Source organism: Mustela lutreola, chromosome 13, assembly GCF_030435805.1.
Source record: "Mustela lutreola isolate mMusLut2 chromosome 13, mMusLut2.pri, whole genome shotgun sequence".
Taxonomy (NCBI): Eukaryota; Metazoa; Chordata; class Mammalia; order Carnivora; family Mustelidae; genus Mustela; species Mustela lutreola.
In genome coordinates this window covers 12,438,377-12,453,270 of record NC_081302.1, presented here as the reverse complement: position 1 = coordinate 12,453,270, position 14,894 = coordinate 12,438,377, and the positions used below count along the sequence as shown (strand labels likewise).

Sequence of the window (14,894 nt, the reverse complement as noted above, 5' to 3'; positions counted from 1 at the left end):
GATTCTCGGAGCATGGAAGGCCAAACTCCTGTAACCGTGTATGCACAATAATATCTCTTGTTAATCCAGACTCAAGAGGCTTTTACTTGTCCTAACAGGTATCTTGCTGTAAAAACTGTCCATTGTAACTGCTCTTTCCCACTGACGGCTAAAGCTTTGTCCTAAGTACAAGATGGTATTTTTCATTGGTATGAAACACCGTGTTCCCCAACCCAAACACTGCTCCCAACACTGCTGCCACCACCACCACCACCATGTGTGAACAAAGAGAAATTCTCCTTTCTCTTTTCTCCGTAAGTGAGAGCACACTAGAACATTCTCTGTCATTGCTCCATTCCTAGGCATGTCTCTGTTTCTCTGCACGTTGCACTGTGGTTGCTTTTCTGAGTTGCTGGGTGATGAACATTGAAGCTGATTCTTAGCTGCTTATGAAACTTTGTTTAAAGGACCTTGGTCTGAGAATAAGAGGCACATACACGCATTACCCTCAACACCCTCCATTATCAAGAAAAGGACAGCACAACCAGGATTGCTAATTCTGTGAACTAGTTTTTCTCGTGACACCTTATAATTTTTCTTTTTTTTACACCTTACAATTTTAACAAAGCATTGTCAGCTTTTTTCACATATTCCATTGGAGTGGACACCCAGCTGAGTTATCACACGAGTGAGCCCTGTCCATTTGGGATATTACCCTTTTTCAGCCCAATACTGACCTTTTTTGATAACTTTTTTGATAACAATTCAAATACAGGTGCTCTCCAGAAAGAGTTCATACGTATTCTTTTTTTAGAAGGAGATGATGGATTTAAAAAGAGCCTTTTCAAAGATCCATGAAAACCTACATCTGTAATGAATTTCCTACATGTGCCTTTGGAACATATTCTGGGTATGTAGAGATAAAACCTCTTGTTTTAGAACCAAATGCCAGGAGACAAATCATGATAGTTGAGTGGAATCTAGAGGCTTGCCCAGGTAACTTTGGGGGGAACGCTGAATAATCAGCATCCTGTTCTAATTGTACTTACTAAAATTTTGAAAAGAGGAATTGAGAAAGCAATCAGTATTCTCAAATATTCGAGTATCTATCAGACCTGCTCTGGGTTACTATTTTTAAAATGATTACCAGGTTTTCTAAACACTTAAGAGGAAAAACAACTTAGCTAATTAAAACTAAGATGACCAATTTAAAATAGAGGATAAGTACAACTAAGTTTTCCAAATGCCATTTTCTATGACTTGGAAAATAGAGTGGAAATTCTCTTTTTCCAGACATGTATGAGTCTCTTCTTAAGCCTTAATACAATCAGAGGAGGTTACTATGCAGCTGTGCCCAATCCCAAAAAGTGGGAGATGAGCATTGAGTTTGGCTCCATGGTCATAAACCATGTTCCCACTGTTGATGTACCTCTGAAAAGGGGCTGGTCCAGAGATACTTTAGTTGGGGTGATACTGCAGAGCTTCCCCAGAAAAGCCAGGAACGAATAAGGATGAATGTATTTTACATTAAAAAGATAGAGAAGCTAAGTCAGTTTCTCAGCTAGGTGAAAAATTGAATCCCTAAATATAGCCATGCTAATTTGGAGTTCCATAATTGTTTGTGCCACGAGAATGTGTACATTTAAAAGGATTTTTAAAAGCTGTTCCGAGAAATGCCTCTCTTGACAGCAGTATTGGTGATGGCATTTCCAGTCCATGGGGGTAGTATAAACTCAGCCCACTTGATACGGGTTAATAGCAGGGAAGGGGGGGGGCACCGTGTTGGGGTCATGAAATCATTTGGAAGAGGTGGAGGGTTGGAGAGTTATGACTGGAAACAAAATGCAGGGCAGTTTCTGGAAATGGGAAAAATAGTTTTTAGAAGAATCAGAAGCTTCTGGATTTTTGGAGTATAACTGATCTTTTTCTAATGTCTTGAAGCTTCTTTCCACCTGTTGCCTTAATATCCAGGTGCTTTCTCAAAAGATTCCCCCAAATTATTTACCTAGAGCCCATCCCTGAAAGAAATTACTTGTGTCAGTTTGTCATGGAGGGGGAAAAAAAACCAAACAAACAATTTAAAAAAGTACCCAGGCATTAATGAGTTCACTGAGTAGCTGGGAACATCAGTCACAGTTTCCTCTTCTCGTCACCTGGGGCTGTGCCTTCAAAGTAGGTAACCAGCTTCATGATTTGAACAGGCTTGATAAGCTAGGTAGGTAAGGGGGCTGGTTTTCTCATACAGAGCAGCCCTGTTTGTTTGTGGAATGGACTACTTCAGTGAAAATTGGTTACATAGACCTGTAGTTCAAGTAACTGTAGCGTAGACTCTGACTTAAAGACCCAGCTCTTCCCACCTGCCCAGGGGTGGACCCTGCGTGGACACCACTTTGCATACGCTCAGTCCAAAGAGCGTTTTAATTTCTCATCAAGCTGCCGGATTCTCCCGGTTGCCCTCATCAGCATGTCTGACGGATTGCTGAATGGTCAGTGAGCTGCATAGTTGGGTTTGGACCACGTCACCTATAAATTTTCCAAAAGTCTCGAGTAATTTCGCTTGCAAGGGGAGAAGACGGCTGCTCTCCGTGGAGGCAGTTGAAACGAGCAAACTTGAACTTCAGAGTTTGGACTGTCCCCTTCTTTGGACTTGTGGACAGATTTCTAGACCGGGCTGCTTGGTATTTATTGATTTATTGGTCCTGCTGTTAAATACACCCATCAACCTTCCTGTCTGGGGCCCCAGGAGTAGACACAAAGCTAGCGGGAGGAGCCGCTCCGGAAACGGAAGTGGGCAACAGTCCTTGTGTTGCCCGTGTAAAGGTGCCGGTCACCCACATCTTTGGGCTACGTGAGTGAGTGCATGTCCCCCAGCAACCTGTGGCTGACCCGGGGCTGTCCTTTCCTCAACCTAGGAATACGGGTTATGAAGTTCACTGCCATTATCCCGTTTTCTGAATCCCGTCTCTGACGTGGTCCAGTGTAGATGCTTCTAGATGGCTGTTCTCTTTGAAATGTGCCCTGCCCTCTCGGCGGGACAGACATCTCCTGGAACCCTGGTCTGTCTTCTCAACCTTTCAGTCTACTAAATTAGAAGTGTCCCCAGGGGGACTTCACCAGGGCAATAGCTTCTGACCTTTGGAGGGTAGAAGTGCCTGTGCTTGATGGGCCCCCCCACCTCCCGCATTTTCTCCCTCCCAGTGGGGCAGGTGGTTTTTGTCTGCTGCTGGATGCTGTCCAGGGCCTGATTGGTACTGTCCCAAAACCCACCCCCACCCCCTCTCCTCCTCCAAGCCAGCCTTCTCTAACTGCTTTTTATTCTTGGCTCCAACTCTCACTGATGACGTGAGTGCTTTTTCTGCTGCACATCCCTGCAAAACCGAGGCCCCGCATGCTCTCACTTAGAACTGCCTCACCTGACCTCACCACAGTGTGAGAGCTGAAGGTAAGCCCCGCCCCCATTTTGCCGGATCATGGTGGACAGATAAAAAAGCTGCTCGGATACAATGACTCACAAATGCATGAAATGTTTGGATCGCCAGACTGCCAGAATTTCTCTTTCCTATTTCCTATTTGTAGTGATGACACGTTTCCTTTTTGTGACTTTTTTTTTTTTTCTTAAAGGGAATAGCATAGACCCTTGAAACATTTGCGGTTCTAATTGTTGTCACTATTTCTATTTGACAAGTTCCAGTACTTTCGAAATCATTGTATTCGGTTGTGCACTAGTGTCAATAAAATTGACATTTGTGAAGCAATTTCTGGCCTTTTTCTCCGGGTTTCGCTGGGTCTGGTGGAGTGTGGGGTGCACGGGTCTTTGTCTAACAGTGCTGCGTATTAAGAATGCCAGGATTTCCATGGAGGGATTTTTAAAACGCAAACTTCTTTAATCTTGCTCACATCTTCAAGTCTCGTTCTTCGGGGACTGTCGCACTGACCCATAGTCCTGTAGCAGGACATCTGCTTTTTTGCTGCTGTTCTGGGTGTGCTGGCTTTCCCTGCATGTGTTGGCAACACCCCTAGCCGGTCCAGCTGGGACGGGGCGGGGGCTGGTGGTTTTCCATGGTTGGTTCATTCCTCCTGTGATATCAAGTTCACTACCCATTCTAGGCCATCCCATCTTGTAATTTCAAAGTGGATATGGATGAATCCAGAGGGAGAGGGTAGCTTTCAAGAAAATCGGGGTATGCCCAGAAAACGGCACTTCACCTTCTCGCCGAGATCCTTGTCAGTGTGCGGAATAGCCTTGAGCTGAAACCGCATTTTGGGAAACAAGAAAGCGTTTTACATCGTCTTTCCTTAGAATGGTAACAGAGGGCACTGCAGGCTCCTTGAACTTCGTCGACCCTCGCGCTAGCCCTAGCAAACCTGTGTTAGAATTAACAAATGTGTTCGGTGGAAACACGCAGGTAGAGTGTTTTTCCGAAACGTCCCGGTTGGCTTCCATGGGTTGAGGTTTGGAGACTCACAAAATTCTGTTGGCGAAACGTTGCACGTGCACACCCTCTCCTTTGGCTGACGTTTAATGGGTAATGATACATTTTCCTATTATTTAATGTATCCTTTGCAGAGGAATCATTAATGACCTGTCACTTTTTGACTCATCAAGGGGAATTGTGATAATGTAATGACCTCCAGCTTTGCATGTGGTGCTAGTGTTTCTGTCCCAAACAGTGAGAGAGACCCGGAGTGCCATCACCAGGTATAATAAGCTTGCTTCTGTTCTTGGTAGAAGGGGAGTTAGCTGCTCATCCTTGGCTTTGCTGCGGCCCGTTGTTTCCAAGGCGTAGTCTGTCCCGGCACATCAGCTATTTAGTTTCCTTTTAGAATAGCTCTATTTTGCTAGTCCTTTCTCATGTCTCCTGGTGGTAGAGACACTGTCTTTCTGGAATAATTCATAGCCGCTCAGGCAGTAGTAAGGAGCTGAAGATCCCGTTTGGGGATCCACTATGCTTCTACCCATTCCCCGAGCAGAGTTCTCCGCCTTATTAATCACAGAACTCTGGCTCCGCTGACCCATTCATACTACGGTATTTTTAGTCGGAAGGCAGCCGCAACTCAGAGAAAAACTAGAAAATCGTGAAGCGCATTCGATGTGCAGAATGGTAGTCAAGGTTCTAAAGATTTGATTTGGGGGAAAATGGACAGTAGCGATCTGGTCCCAGAAAGAATTACTTTTTTATTTTTTTCTCTAATACTTCTCATCCCCAAATAGGCTCCCTGACTGGTAGCCCTCACCTTTCAGAGCTGTCCATCAACTCCCAGGGAGGAGCTGTGCCCGCCAGCGTGATCTTGTCTCCTAACCTGAGCCCCGACACCAAGCAGGCCTCCCCCTTGGTCAGCCCGCTGCTGAACGACCAGGCGTGCCCACGCACCGACGACGAGGAGGAAGGCCGGAGAAAGGTGTGGGGACCTGCGTGCACACGCGTTGCTCTATTTTTTTTTTTTTTAAACTGCACTAGTATACGTAACACTTGCCATGTTAACTGCTGGTAGCATGAAGTACCTTCACAGTGTTGTGTAACTGTCCATCCCCAGAACTTTGTCATCGTTCTAGACCGAGCCTGTCCCCACTCACCGGGAAATCTCCATCCATTTCCTTCTCCCAGCCCCCAGCAGTCACCATCCTGCTTTTTGTCTTTGTGGATTCGACCGCTTCTCTGTCCTTCTGTGTCTGACGTTTCTTCCACGTGGCACAACGTCCTCGAGGGTCATCCACAGTGTAGCGTGGGACAGAGTTTCCCTTTTAAAGTTGAGTCCTATCCCATTGTGTGGGTAGAGCACAGTGTGCTTATGCACCTGTCTGTCGGGACAGGTGGGTCACTCGCTCCTTTTGGCTGTCTCCCTGCTGCTGCCAGAAACATGGGCATCCAGGGGTCCCAAGTCTCCGATGCCAGTGCTCTCGTGTGTATCCCCGGAGGTGGAATCAGGCATACTCTCGTGGAAACAGGCAAGATGGCTAGCAGCCAGGATTGCCCATGGCCAACTCACTGTAGACAGGTGCTTGCTCACCTTAGTGAAGGACTCCAGGGAACCAAGTCATGGTGGTGTCGCCAGCTGTTTTCTCGTCGTCCCCTTAGCTCAGCCACTGTGTATTTCCACGGACACTCAAGCTCCCATTTCCCATACACCGACACCACCAGACCCTGCTCCCCACAAAGGCCGCTGTGGCTTCTCTTTCTTTTCCTGGAAGACGGCATTGCTCTGATATTTTACTAATTGGTTAGAGCCTCCAATGCCCCATCTTGAATGAATAGTCCTTCACGGTGACTAACGTACTCATTGGAGGCCTTTGACTGCGGGTAAGATTCATGCGGAAGGAAACGTTCCCAGGCTTTATCCCCATCATGGGAATCCATTCTGTTCTCCTAGCTCCTCACACAGAAAGGCAAACCAGTAAGAGTTTCTTGAGCCGTGAACAGAAGATGGAAAATGAACCATGTGTCGCTTTAATCAGGACATTCTTAGAGGCTTGTGCTCAAAGATTATTATGACGTCTTGTCTCTCCTGTGGGTTTTGCAGAGATTCCCAACGGACAAGGCATACTTCATTGCTAAGGAGGTATCCACCACCGAAAGGACGTACCTGAAGGACCTTGAGGTCATCACCTCGGTATGTGTCGCATTTCCCTTAGAGCATTCAGTTGCGTAATGTATCTCAACACCCATGTAGCTTTCAGAGAGTTGCTGGATCTAATTAAATGTTGGGCTCTCTGAATTCAATTAAAAGGATTTGGTTCTGGGTTATAGAAATTAGACGGTAATAGTATATTTAATTTGGAACATGCTCTATTAAAAAATTTTACATTTGTGATTTTCAAGTGCAAAGAAAGGAAGTTCCTAACATGGAGAAAATTAAAACGAAACCTTTCTCTGCCTGCCTGGCACCCAGGGCAGAGCAGTGTTCTGCGGGGCATCAAATGCAGCTCCTTCTGCTTGAGGGAGACCCCAGAGGTGAACAGAAGCCTGGTTTTAGCCCTTGGTAAGAAATGGAGCCAAGTCAGCAAATCTGCCTGAAGCCTGCCTTTTGTTATTTTAATCAGTCCTATTGAGTCTAGGAAAGAAATTCAAAGCACTGCAGGTATCTAGGATCCCTGGATTCTGGGAAAAAACTAGCCAATGGAGGCCAGTGGGAATTGCTGGGCTTCTGTGCCTTTAGGGTGTGAATGGCCTGGGCGGGGGAGGGGTTCGCCCAAGCAGGTGCTCCAACAGGTGCTGGGCCTCGGGGAGGGGATAGAGTACCTACCTGTGTGAAGGTAGTGGCTTCTCTCCCTTGTCCTGCCTTCTTGGGGCTCAGTGTCTTCACAAAGGCACAGTGATCGATGTTCCTACAGGATCGAAGCAGAGGGGGTGCCGTGGTCTAAATGAGTGGGGACCCAGTGAGTTGGCCAAAATGCCAGTCCTGATTGGAAGTAGCTGCCCATTTCAGAGATTTCTCTTGACCTCAACAATCCATCGGTAACAAGTTGTGGGCGGCCCTGAGAATGAGCTGGGGGCTTCTCACCCCGTCTGATGGAAAATGGGGAAAGCAGTCAGGCCCAGGAGCCCCTCATGCTCCCGGGTGACCCCAGATTTAGCAAGAGAGCCTTGTGTCCTCCGGGCCGCCATTCACGTGTCCGCATGTGTCCTCTTTGTTCTAGTGGTTTCAGAGTGCGGTGAGCAAAGAGGACGCCATGCCCGAAGCCTTGAAAAGTCTCATTTTCTCGAATTTTGAACCTTTGCACAAATTTCATACAAGTTTTCTCAAGGAAACCGAACAGCGACTAGCCCTGTGGTGAGCACAATTACTTTTAACCATGACACGCGTCCCCTCTCCTGGCTCCCTCCTGTCTTCCTGTCATTCCTTGTGCGCAGCTGTCATGCCCAAAGAGAAAAGCAAGAACCTGGCTTAAGGTGAGCCAACCTCAAGATGGTTTTCAGTTCAATTCTGTGTGCATTCAGATGTCATCCTGGGTTTTTGTTCCCTTTGGCTTACAATTCTTTGGAACACGGGTTTTCTCATGAGTAAGTGAAACTTACAACATAAAGATGGTAGTTCCTTCTGGAAAACCAATGTGGGCTTTAAGGAGTAGAGGCATGTGGGGGAGGGGGGACTTTGCAGGTGTTGGCGGTAGTTCCCTGCGCTGGCCTTAGAGTCCTTTGTGAAGCATCTGTATGTCTCACACAGTTTTCAGATTTATATGACATGGTGTTAAGTGCTTAGCAAAACATAGGGCCCCATGTACCGCCCACTTGCACGTTATATCCTACTCTAGGAGTTCATCTTAAGGATGCATTTATAATGGGAGATGACATGACAAGAGATAGCCATATTAGCATTAAAAGATTGCAAATGATCTAAATGTCGATGGGCAGATTGGTTCAGAGTCACATTAAGTCTGTCCGTTTAATACCGAAGAAAACAGTAATCTGGGAGGAAGAAGAGTGTGGTGCTGGAAGTCAGGAAGCATTCCGTGTCCCGGAGGAGGCAAAGTCCAGTGTCCCCTTCCCTAAGATGGAACCATTACAGAAAATTCTTCAGGTGTGCTTTTTGTGGTTCTTGTTTTTTAAGCCTGTTCTGTGTAGACACTCGGGGAGTTGACTGTCTACCAAACATGTATTTACAAATTCCAGAGAGAAATAGCAAGAGGCTTCTGTGTTTTTGGCAGAGGTGGCGCCGTTGTATACTGTTTCCTCACTGTAGGGGACAATTTGCTTTAAAGTGTTCTTAGGGCGTTTAGTGACCGGGAGTGTGAAGGAGCAGTGGCTGAGGTGGTCTCACCCCAGGTGATCCCAGATGATGGGATTCAAGTGGCAGCTGACCAGGTCTGAGGGGCTGCTTTCCTGTGTCGTGAAGGGAACATGCTTGGGAGTCGGGCTGTGAGTGTACGTGAAGACAACGCACACACAGATCTCGCCCTACAATAGGAGGAGGCCGGAGGCTTGACCAAGATGGCCCCAGGGAGGGGAGCACAGCCAGGACTGAGTGACGGCCTCACTGAAAATGGGGCAAGATTAGGAACCCCACTGGAGAGGTTTACTCTAGGTTGGTGGTGTGAATGTAAGAGAAAGGCCACTTGTCAAAATGAAAAAAAGCTTCTACAGGCTCTAACTTCTGATTTTACCTCCCAAAATTTCCTTGGAAGCTTTTGGTTGCATTCTGCCCTAGCATGTTACCTCATCATTCCTACAGAGCTCGACGATGCTTTCACAGGGGAGTCGAAGAACTTAGAGCTCTGGAGAAACCAAGCCACAGTTAGTTGTGTGGCCAGTGAGATGTGTGTTGAACAGTCTTAAGTCGTCCCAGAGGCTCAGACCATCTTGAGCACCTGGCAACTTCCATCCACCTAAATGATGACAGATGACCTTGGTAATGTTGGGGAGGTCACACACAGGAAATGCCACCGGTGGGACCCTGGCAGCCCAGCATCGTGGCCTCAGCTAGTTCCTGCCACCACAGAGAAGTTAGGAATAAGTGGCATGCTCTTGGATTTATCTTTGACCTTCAGTTTTTAGTATCCAGCCCTTAACTGTGAAAGAAGAGCCAATTCTTAAAAAGCGGCTGCTATCCCATGTTTCCCAGAGGATTTCCAGTGGCGTTTCTTTCAAAGATCTGTAATGTTATTCATGTTTTACATACAAAAGACTCAAAGCTAGAGAGAGAACAGATCGTCGATACGCCGCTCAAGGCCACAGTATGTCCTTGCCACTGTGGACCCAAACCAGACTGGTGACGTTTATCAGGAATCCGTGGAAAAGTCTGCTGTTGAGTTCAGCTAATCATTTCCTCAAGGGCGTGCTGAGGAAGACCTGCTTGGCGGGGGGTTCTGGGCAGAAAGTCTGCGTGAATGAATGTGAGAAGATAGAATAACACGGAGAGGACCCAGTGTCCATCTCTAGCTCGCAACATTGGCTACTCCTTCCAGTCACCTAGAAACTTTAACAAAAATCTCCATCCCCAGCCAGAACCCCAGACCAGTCATGTTGGAATCTCCGAGAGGTAGGACCTGAGCACCAGCGGTTCCTGAAGCTTCACAGGTGATCCCAGTATGTCACCAAGGGCAGGAACCCTTGTCCTGAGTGTCCTAGACATAAAGAAGGCCAGAGAATGAAAAACAAAACCTTCAAGGCTCAGGGCTCCTTCAGCACACTGGGCCCAATTCTGAGTTTCACCTTTGACATTTTGAGTTTTACATTTGATAATAAGAGAATGCATTTCATTAAAAAAGAAAAAGTGTTGGAACCATGGGCATTTGTCCTAGAAGAGAGAAGATTGTAGAATGCACGTTGGCTCTCTTTCAGCTGGTCACATGGAAAAGGGAGTGAGCATCGTCTTCACTGTACCAGAGCAGGAAATTCAAACAGGACGTTTCCAAAGAGGCATGTCGTGTCTAAATATAGAGAAGGATTTCCTAACGCTGACGCTTAGTCGTGAGAGGCTGCCTGATGAGGCAGTGAGCTCCCCCAGCCCGGGGTTTCTTGAGCGTAGGCCGACTGTTTTTAGAAGGCATTTATCTATTAGGAGAAACCCCAAACCCGGCCAGTGCCTCAAGGTCACCTTGGGGGCCGGGGTGGGGGGTGAGTTTCAAAAAAATAGATCCCCCCGTCCTGGTGCAGCTCTGCTGAATCAGAGCATTGGAAGGAGTCCCAGAAACGTGTGTTTCTAAAGCACTGCTTGAGGGGACTGAGAAATTCCTTTTCTGGAGCCACTGGTAGGGAGTTCCTCTGACAAACTAGGATTCTCCGATTCTTTGCTTTGCGGTTTGGTTATGGCTCCTGGGAACGTGTGCACACACAGGTGCGCGAGGGGACGAGCGAGCCTGGTGTCCGAGTGTGAGTCTCTGCCCGCGGGGGGCTCTCGGTCTTGGGGGCAGGAGGCAGGCTTGGAAGAGGGGGAGGGCCAGGCCCCCTCATAGGTGAGTGGGCCATGTCCCTTGTGGGCGCCCAGGCATCGTTGGCATGTTCTGCCTCGAACGACCTCTGGGCCCTTGGTGCCTACACAGCAGAGGCAGCCCGGGAGTGAATGTATTTAAGAAAAGTGGAACGCGGGGAGGTTTATTAAGGAAGGAGCTCACACTGCGGTCCTGACCGACAGTCCACGGAGAAGCAGGCGGAGATGTATATGCATGCACGGGAACCCCCGGGCTGGCTGGTATAGATGGGGACGGCTGTGTCCTGACTTGGGTCCACACTCACGGGAACACCACCAGCTGTCTCCGTCCAGCTGCCTGCGGCCGTTGCGGAGCCCCAGGCCTCGGCTGTCAGGTGTGCAGTGTGGTCTCCGGCTCGCAGGGCCATCCCTCAGACTAAAGGAGAGGGTACGTGGGAAGGGCTTCGAGTTCTACCCCATGCATGGGGACCGGGAGGGGGAGCTGATCATTTTTTTACATTAACTTTATTTTGAAATAGTTTTAGATTTCGAGAGAAGTTGCCACAAAAGAGTTTTCTGGGTTACCTTTCATGCCTGCCTTTCCGTCGACGTCAGCTGCTTCCGTCTGCCCGAGCTCAGTAACTCCCATAGCTGAGTTACCATCAGCCAAACTCCAGACTTTATTCAATGACGCTATTTTACGTTAAGATTTTATTTATTTATTTATTTATTTATTTATTTAACAGAGACAGAGAGCACAAGTAGAGTGAGGGGCAGAGAGTAGGGAGCCCGATGTGGGGCTCCATCCCAGGACCCTGAGATCATGACCTGACCCAAAGGCAGTCACTTAACAGACGGAGCCCCCCAGACGCCCCCCCAGTGATATTGTTTTAAATGACTATTGTAATGGGGAAAAAAGATCCCAAGTTTACCGCGCACCTAAAATTCCCCCAAATTTGGTAGTGCACTGACAGCCACCAGGCTTTTCCTGCGCAGTTCTGTGTTAGCTTGTCCCTAAGGTTCCATCAGCCATGGGAGGCCTCAGGGCAGATGAATTACCAGGACACTTTCCAGCACAAGGAGGCTGAACCCCCTTGCTCAGTAAACACACCGTATCTAAATGCTACGTTCTCCTGACGTGATGCCCCCGAGGGGAGGAATCCTGGCCAAAGCCTAGGCTACTCTGTCTCCAGAAACAAGGAAACCAGTTTGGTGACTTGTGAAAACATCCAGAATGCTTTTCTTTTTTGAAAGTCAGAATGTTCTACTCGGCTGTTCAAAAGCGTTCAGAGACGGCCACTCACAACCTTTGGCTTTCAGAGCAGAGTTTCCCAAATTCGAGCCCAGAAATGCCTTGCAGGCACTCAGCACACATTGGCCAACTTGATCTCCAGAGATGGATGAAGACCCGGGGAGCTGGGGTCTGGGGGACAGTCCTGCAGAGGGGCACTTGGGATAGGCTGTGGGCGCACGTGGTTCTCCAGAGGGATCAGCTGCGTGTATTAGGAGAAACTTGGAGTAGATTCCCTTGGAAGGTGTGCAGGAGTCTAGCTAGGAGGGTGGAGAGACCAGAGATTGAGATGTCACAGAGCAGGCAAGTGGGCCTCGTGGGACCAAAGGTGAAAGGAAGGGAGAGGCCCCCTGGGAGGGATCCTGGCTCCCTGGGAGGATGCTCATGAATTTAAGAAATGGAAAGAAGAAAGGAAGGTGAGTTAGCTTTGGGGCACAGCAGTTCTGACGGGTCAACAGTGAAGTCCTACCAGCAGTTGGGAACGCAGGTCTCGGGCTTGGGAAGGAAATCGGGTGCAGGTCTGGATCGGGAAATTATCCACAAGAAGAATTCCATCTTGTAAGGAAGAATGGTGAGACAGAGGAGAGCCAGGGACAGGACTGTAATAAACAGCTCGTCTCTGGCAGCCTTCCATAAATGTGCCGCTTATGGCCGAGCCAGAGCCAGTGAAGGAACATAAAGAAGCCACCAGAGATTGGGGGGTCCCAGAGGAGAGCATGTCTGGAGAGTGGCCGGGCGCACCGAGTGCGTTGCAGTAAGGGCAGGAGCAGGCTTGGACCCTAGGGAGTCGAGAGACAAGGAGGGGGTCCATTCAGAGCGGAAAGGAAGCCTCTCTGTCGGGTGGGGACCCTCCTGCAGACAGTGATCCACACGTGGAGCCGTGTTGTCTCACGAGGACGCTCCAGTGGCAGAAACGGAGTGGGGGTGACCAGGGGAGGGTCAGAGAATGGTTTAGAGCAATACCTTCCCCCAGAGTGGCACATCTTCACGGTGGCGTCCCAGTGGACAGTCAACAAACAAAAACAAATAAAAACTCATCATCCCAGCTCTTGGAAGCTGGGTATCGTTAAAAGAAGAGCCTAGGAATTCCTCAAGAAATTAAATACAGCATTACCACGTGACCCTGCAGGGCCACTCCTAGGCGGGTATTTGAAAGACTTGAGAGCACCCAGACCCCTCCTTCTGCCGCCACGTTCACAGCCTCATTATCACAGCGGGAGCAGCCCAGGGCCCGCTGACAGGTGTGTGGCTAAACAGAATGTGGTACGTCGTCCAATGGGATATTGTCCTTAAAAAGGAAGGATGTTCGGACACTTGCTGCAGCACCGGGGACACGTAAAGACCGGCTAAGCGAGACACCAGCCGGACCACACCCTGTATGATGCCACTTAGGAGAGACCCGGAGGAATCAGATGTCTAGAGACGAAGATAAGAGGGTGGTTACTGAGGTCCGGGCTGAGGGCAGCAGGCGCCTGCGTTTCACCGCGGAGCCGGAGTTCCCGCCGACCGCGATGAAACGTGGGGGTGGACGGCACTTGCCCAGCGCGGGGGACGTCCTTAGAGCCACCAAACCGCTAGTACACCTAGGAAATGGTGAAGACGGCAAACTGCCTGCGTGAACCTTTTTTTTTTTTTTTTTTAAGATTTTATTTATTTATTTGACAGAGATCACAAGTAGGCAGAGAAGCAGACAGAGAGAGAGGAGGAAGCAGGCTCCCTGCTGAGCAGAGAGCCCGATACGGGGCTCGATCCCAGAACACTGGGATCATGACCTGAGCCAAAAGCAGAGGCTTGAACCCACTGAGTCACCCAGGTGCCCCATGTATGTACCTTTTACCGCCAGATTTTTAAAAAGAGAGAAAAAAGTCCTAAGTCGTCCAGTGCAGACTAGGAGTAGAAGCTTCAAAACAGTGTCTTGGCCACGAGGGATGGAGCCCGTCTTGTCACCCTGTGGGCTGCCCTGGCGCATCCCTGAGTCACGCGGTTTGAACCAGGCAGCGGCAGGTGAGCACAGGAAGTGGGCGTGGGTGCCGCTTGGGTTACCTTCGATCTGAGCCTGAGCCCGAGCATCCGCAGCCGGCTGCAGGGGGCTAAACTGCCCCGAGGATGTCCCTTTAGAGCCGAGATCGTGGGGCGCCTGGGTGGCTCTGCCAGCTGGGCGTATGCTTTCGGCTTAGGTCGTGATTCCAGGGTCCCAGGATCGAGTCCCACATCGGGCTCCCTGCTCAGCGGGGAGTCTGCTTCTCCCTCTCCGTCTGCCTGCTGCTTCTCTCTGCTCATGCTCACCCTATCTCTCTCTCCGACAAATAGCATTTTTATTAAAATAAAGCTGAAATCGTATTTGAGCCGAATGCTGAGTGCTTCCACATTGAGAACGCAGCCAAGGGCACGGTGCAGTCTCCACCTTTCCAGCTGCCTTTCCAGCACCTTCCTCATTCCTGGAGGCTCTTCCATCTCCCAGTATTGCTTCCCTGCATTGCCCCACTGCTCTGTGTGGTCCGCGGGGCTTGATCCTCAACCCCTGGGAAGTGACAGCAGACTTCTCAGCTTTGTAACTGTCCCAGAAGGGGTGAGGTGGGCAATCGTGCCAGCCGGTCAGACGCCACACTCTTCCCATGGTGGGGGGGACACCTGCTGTGCATGGTACAGCGTGTCGCTTCTCCGTCCGGTGTGTGAATTTGGGACTGTGTTGGGAGATGCTCAAAAGGATGTCCAGAGGCTGGACAGCCCGTGTTCCTGAGCTCACCACACACCTGAGCTCCCTGTAAACAGGGCGGGC

At 49.2% G+C, this 14,894-nt stretch overlaps 1 protein-coding gene across 4 annotated transcripts in view; it reads left to right on the top strand.

The window, feature by feature from the left end:
- Window positions 1-14,894, top strand: part of FARP1 (FERM, ARH/RhoGEF and pleckstrin domain protein 1) — a 272,243-nt gene that overhangs the window by 223,311 nt on the left and 34,038 nt on the right. For 3 of the 4 annotated variants that reach the window (XM_059144403.1, XM_059144404.1, XM_059144401.1), the window contains exons 14-16: window positions 5,192-5,379; window positions 6,499-6,588; window positions 7,616-7,749. In XM_059144403.1, the coding sequence (XP_059000386.1) occupies window positions 5,192-5,379; window positions 6,499-6,588; window positions 7,616-7,749 (412 nt within the window). The remainder of the gene's footprint in view (window positions 1-5,191; window positions 5,380-6,498; window positions 6,589-7,615; window positions 7,750-14,894) is intronic. The other variant, XM_059144400.1, reaches the window with a different exon arrangement.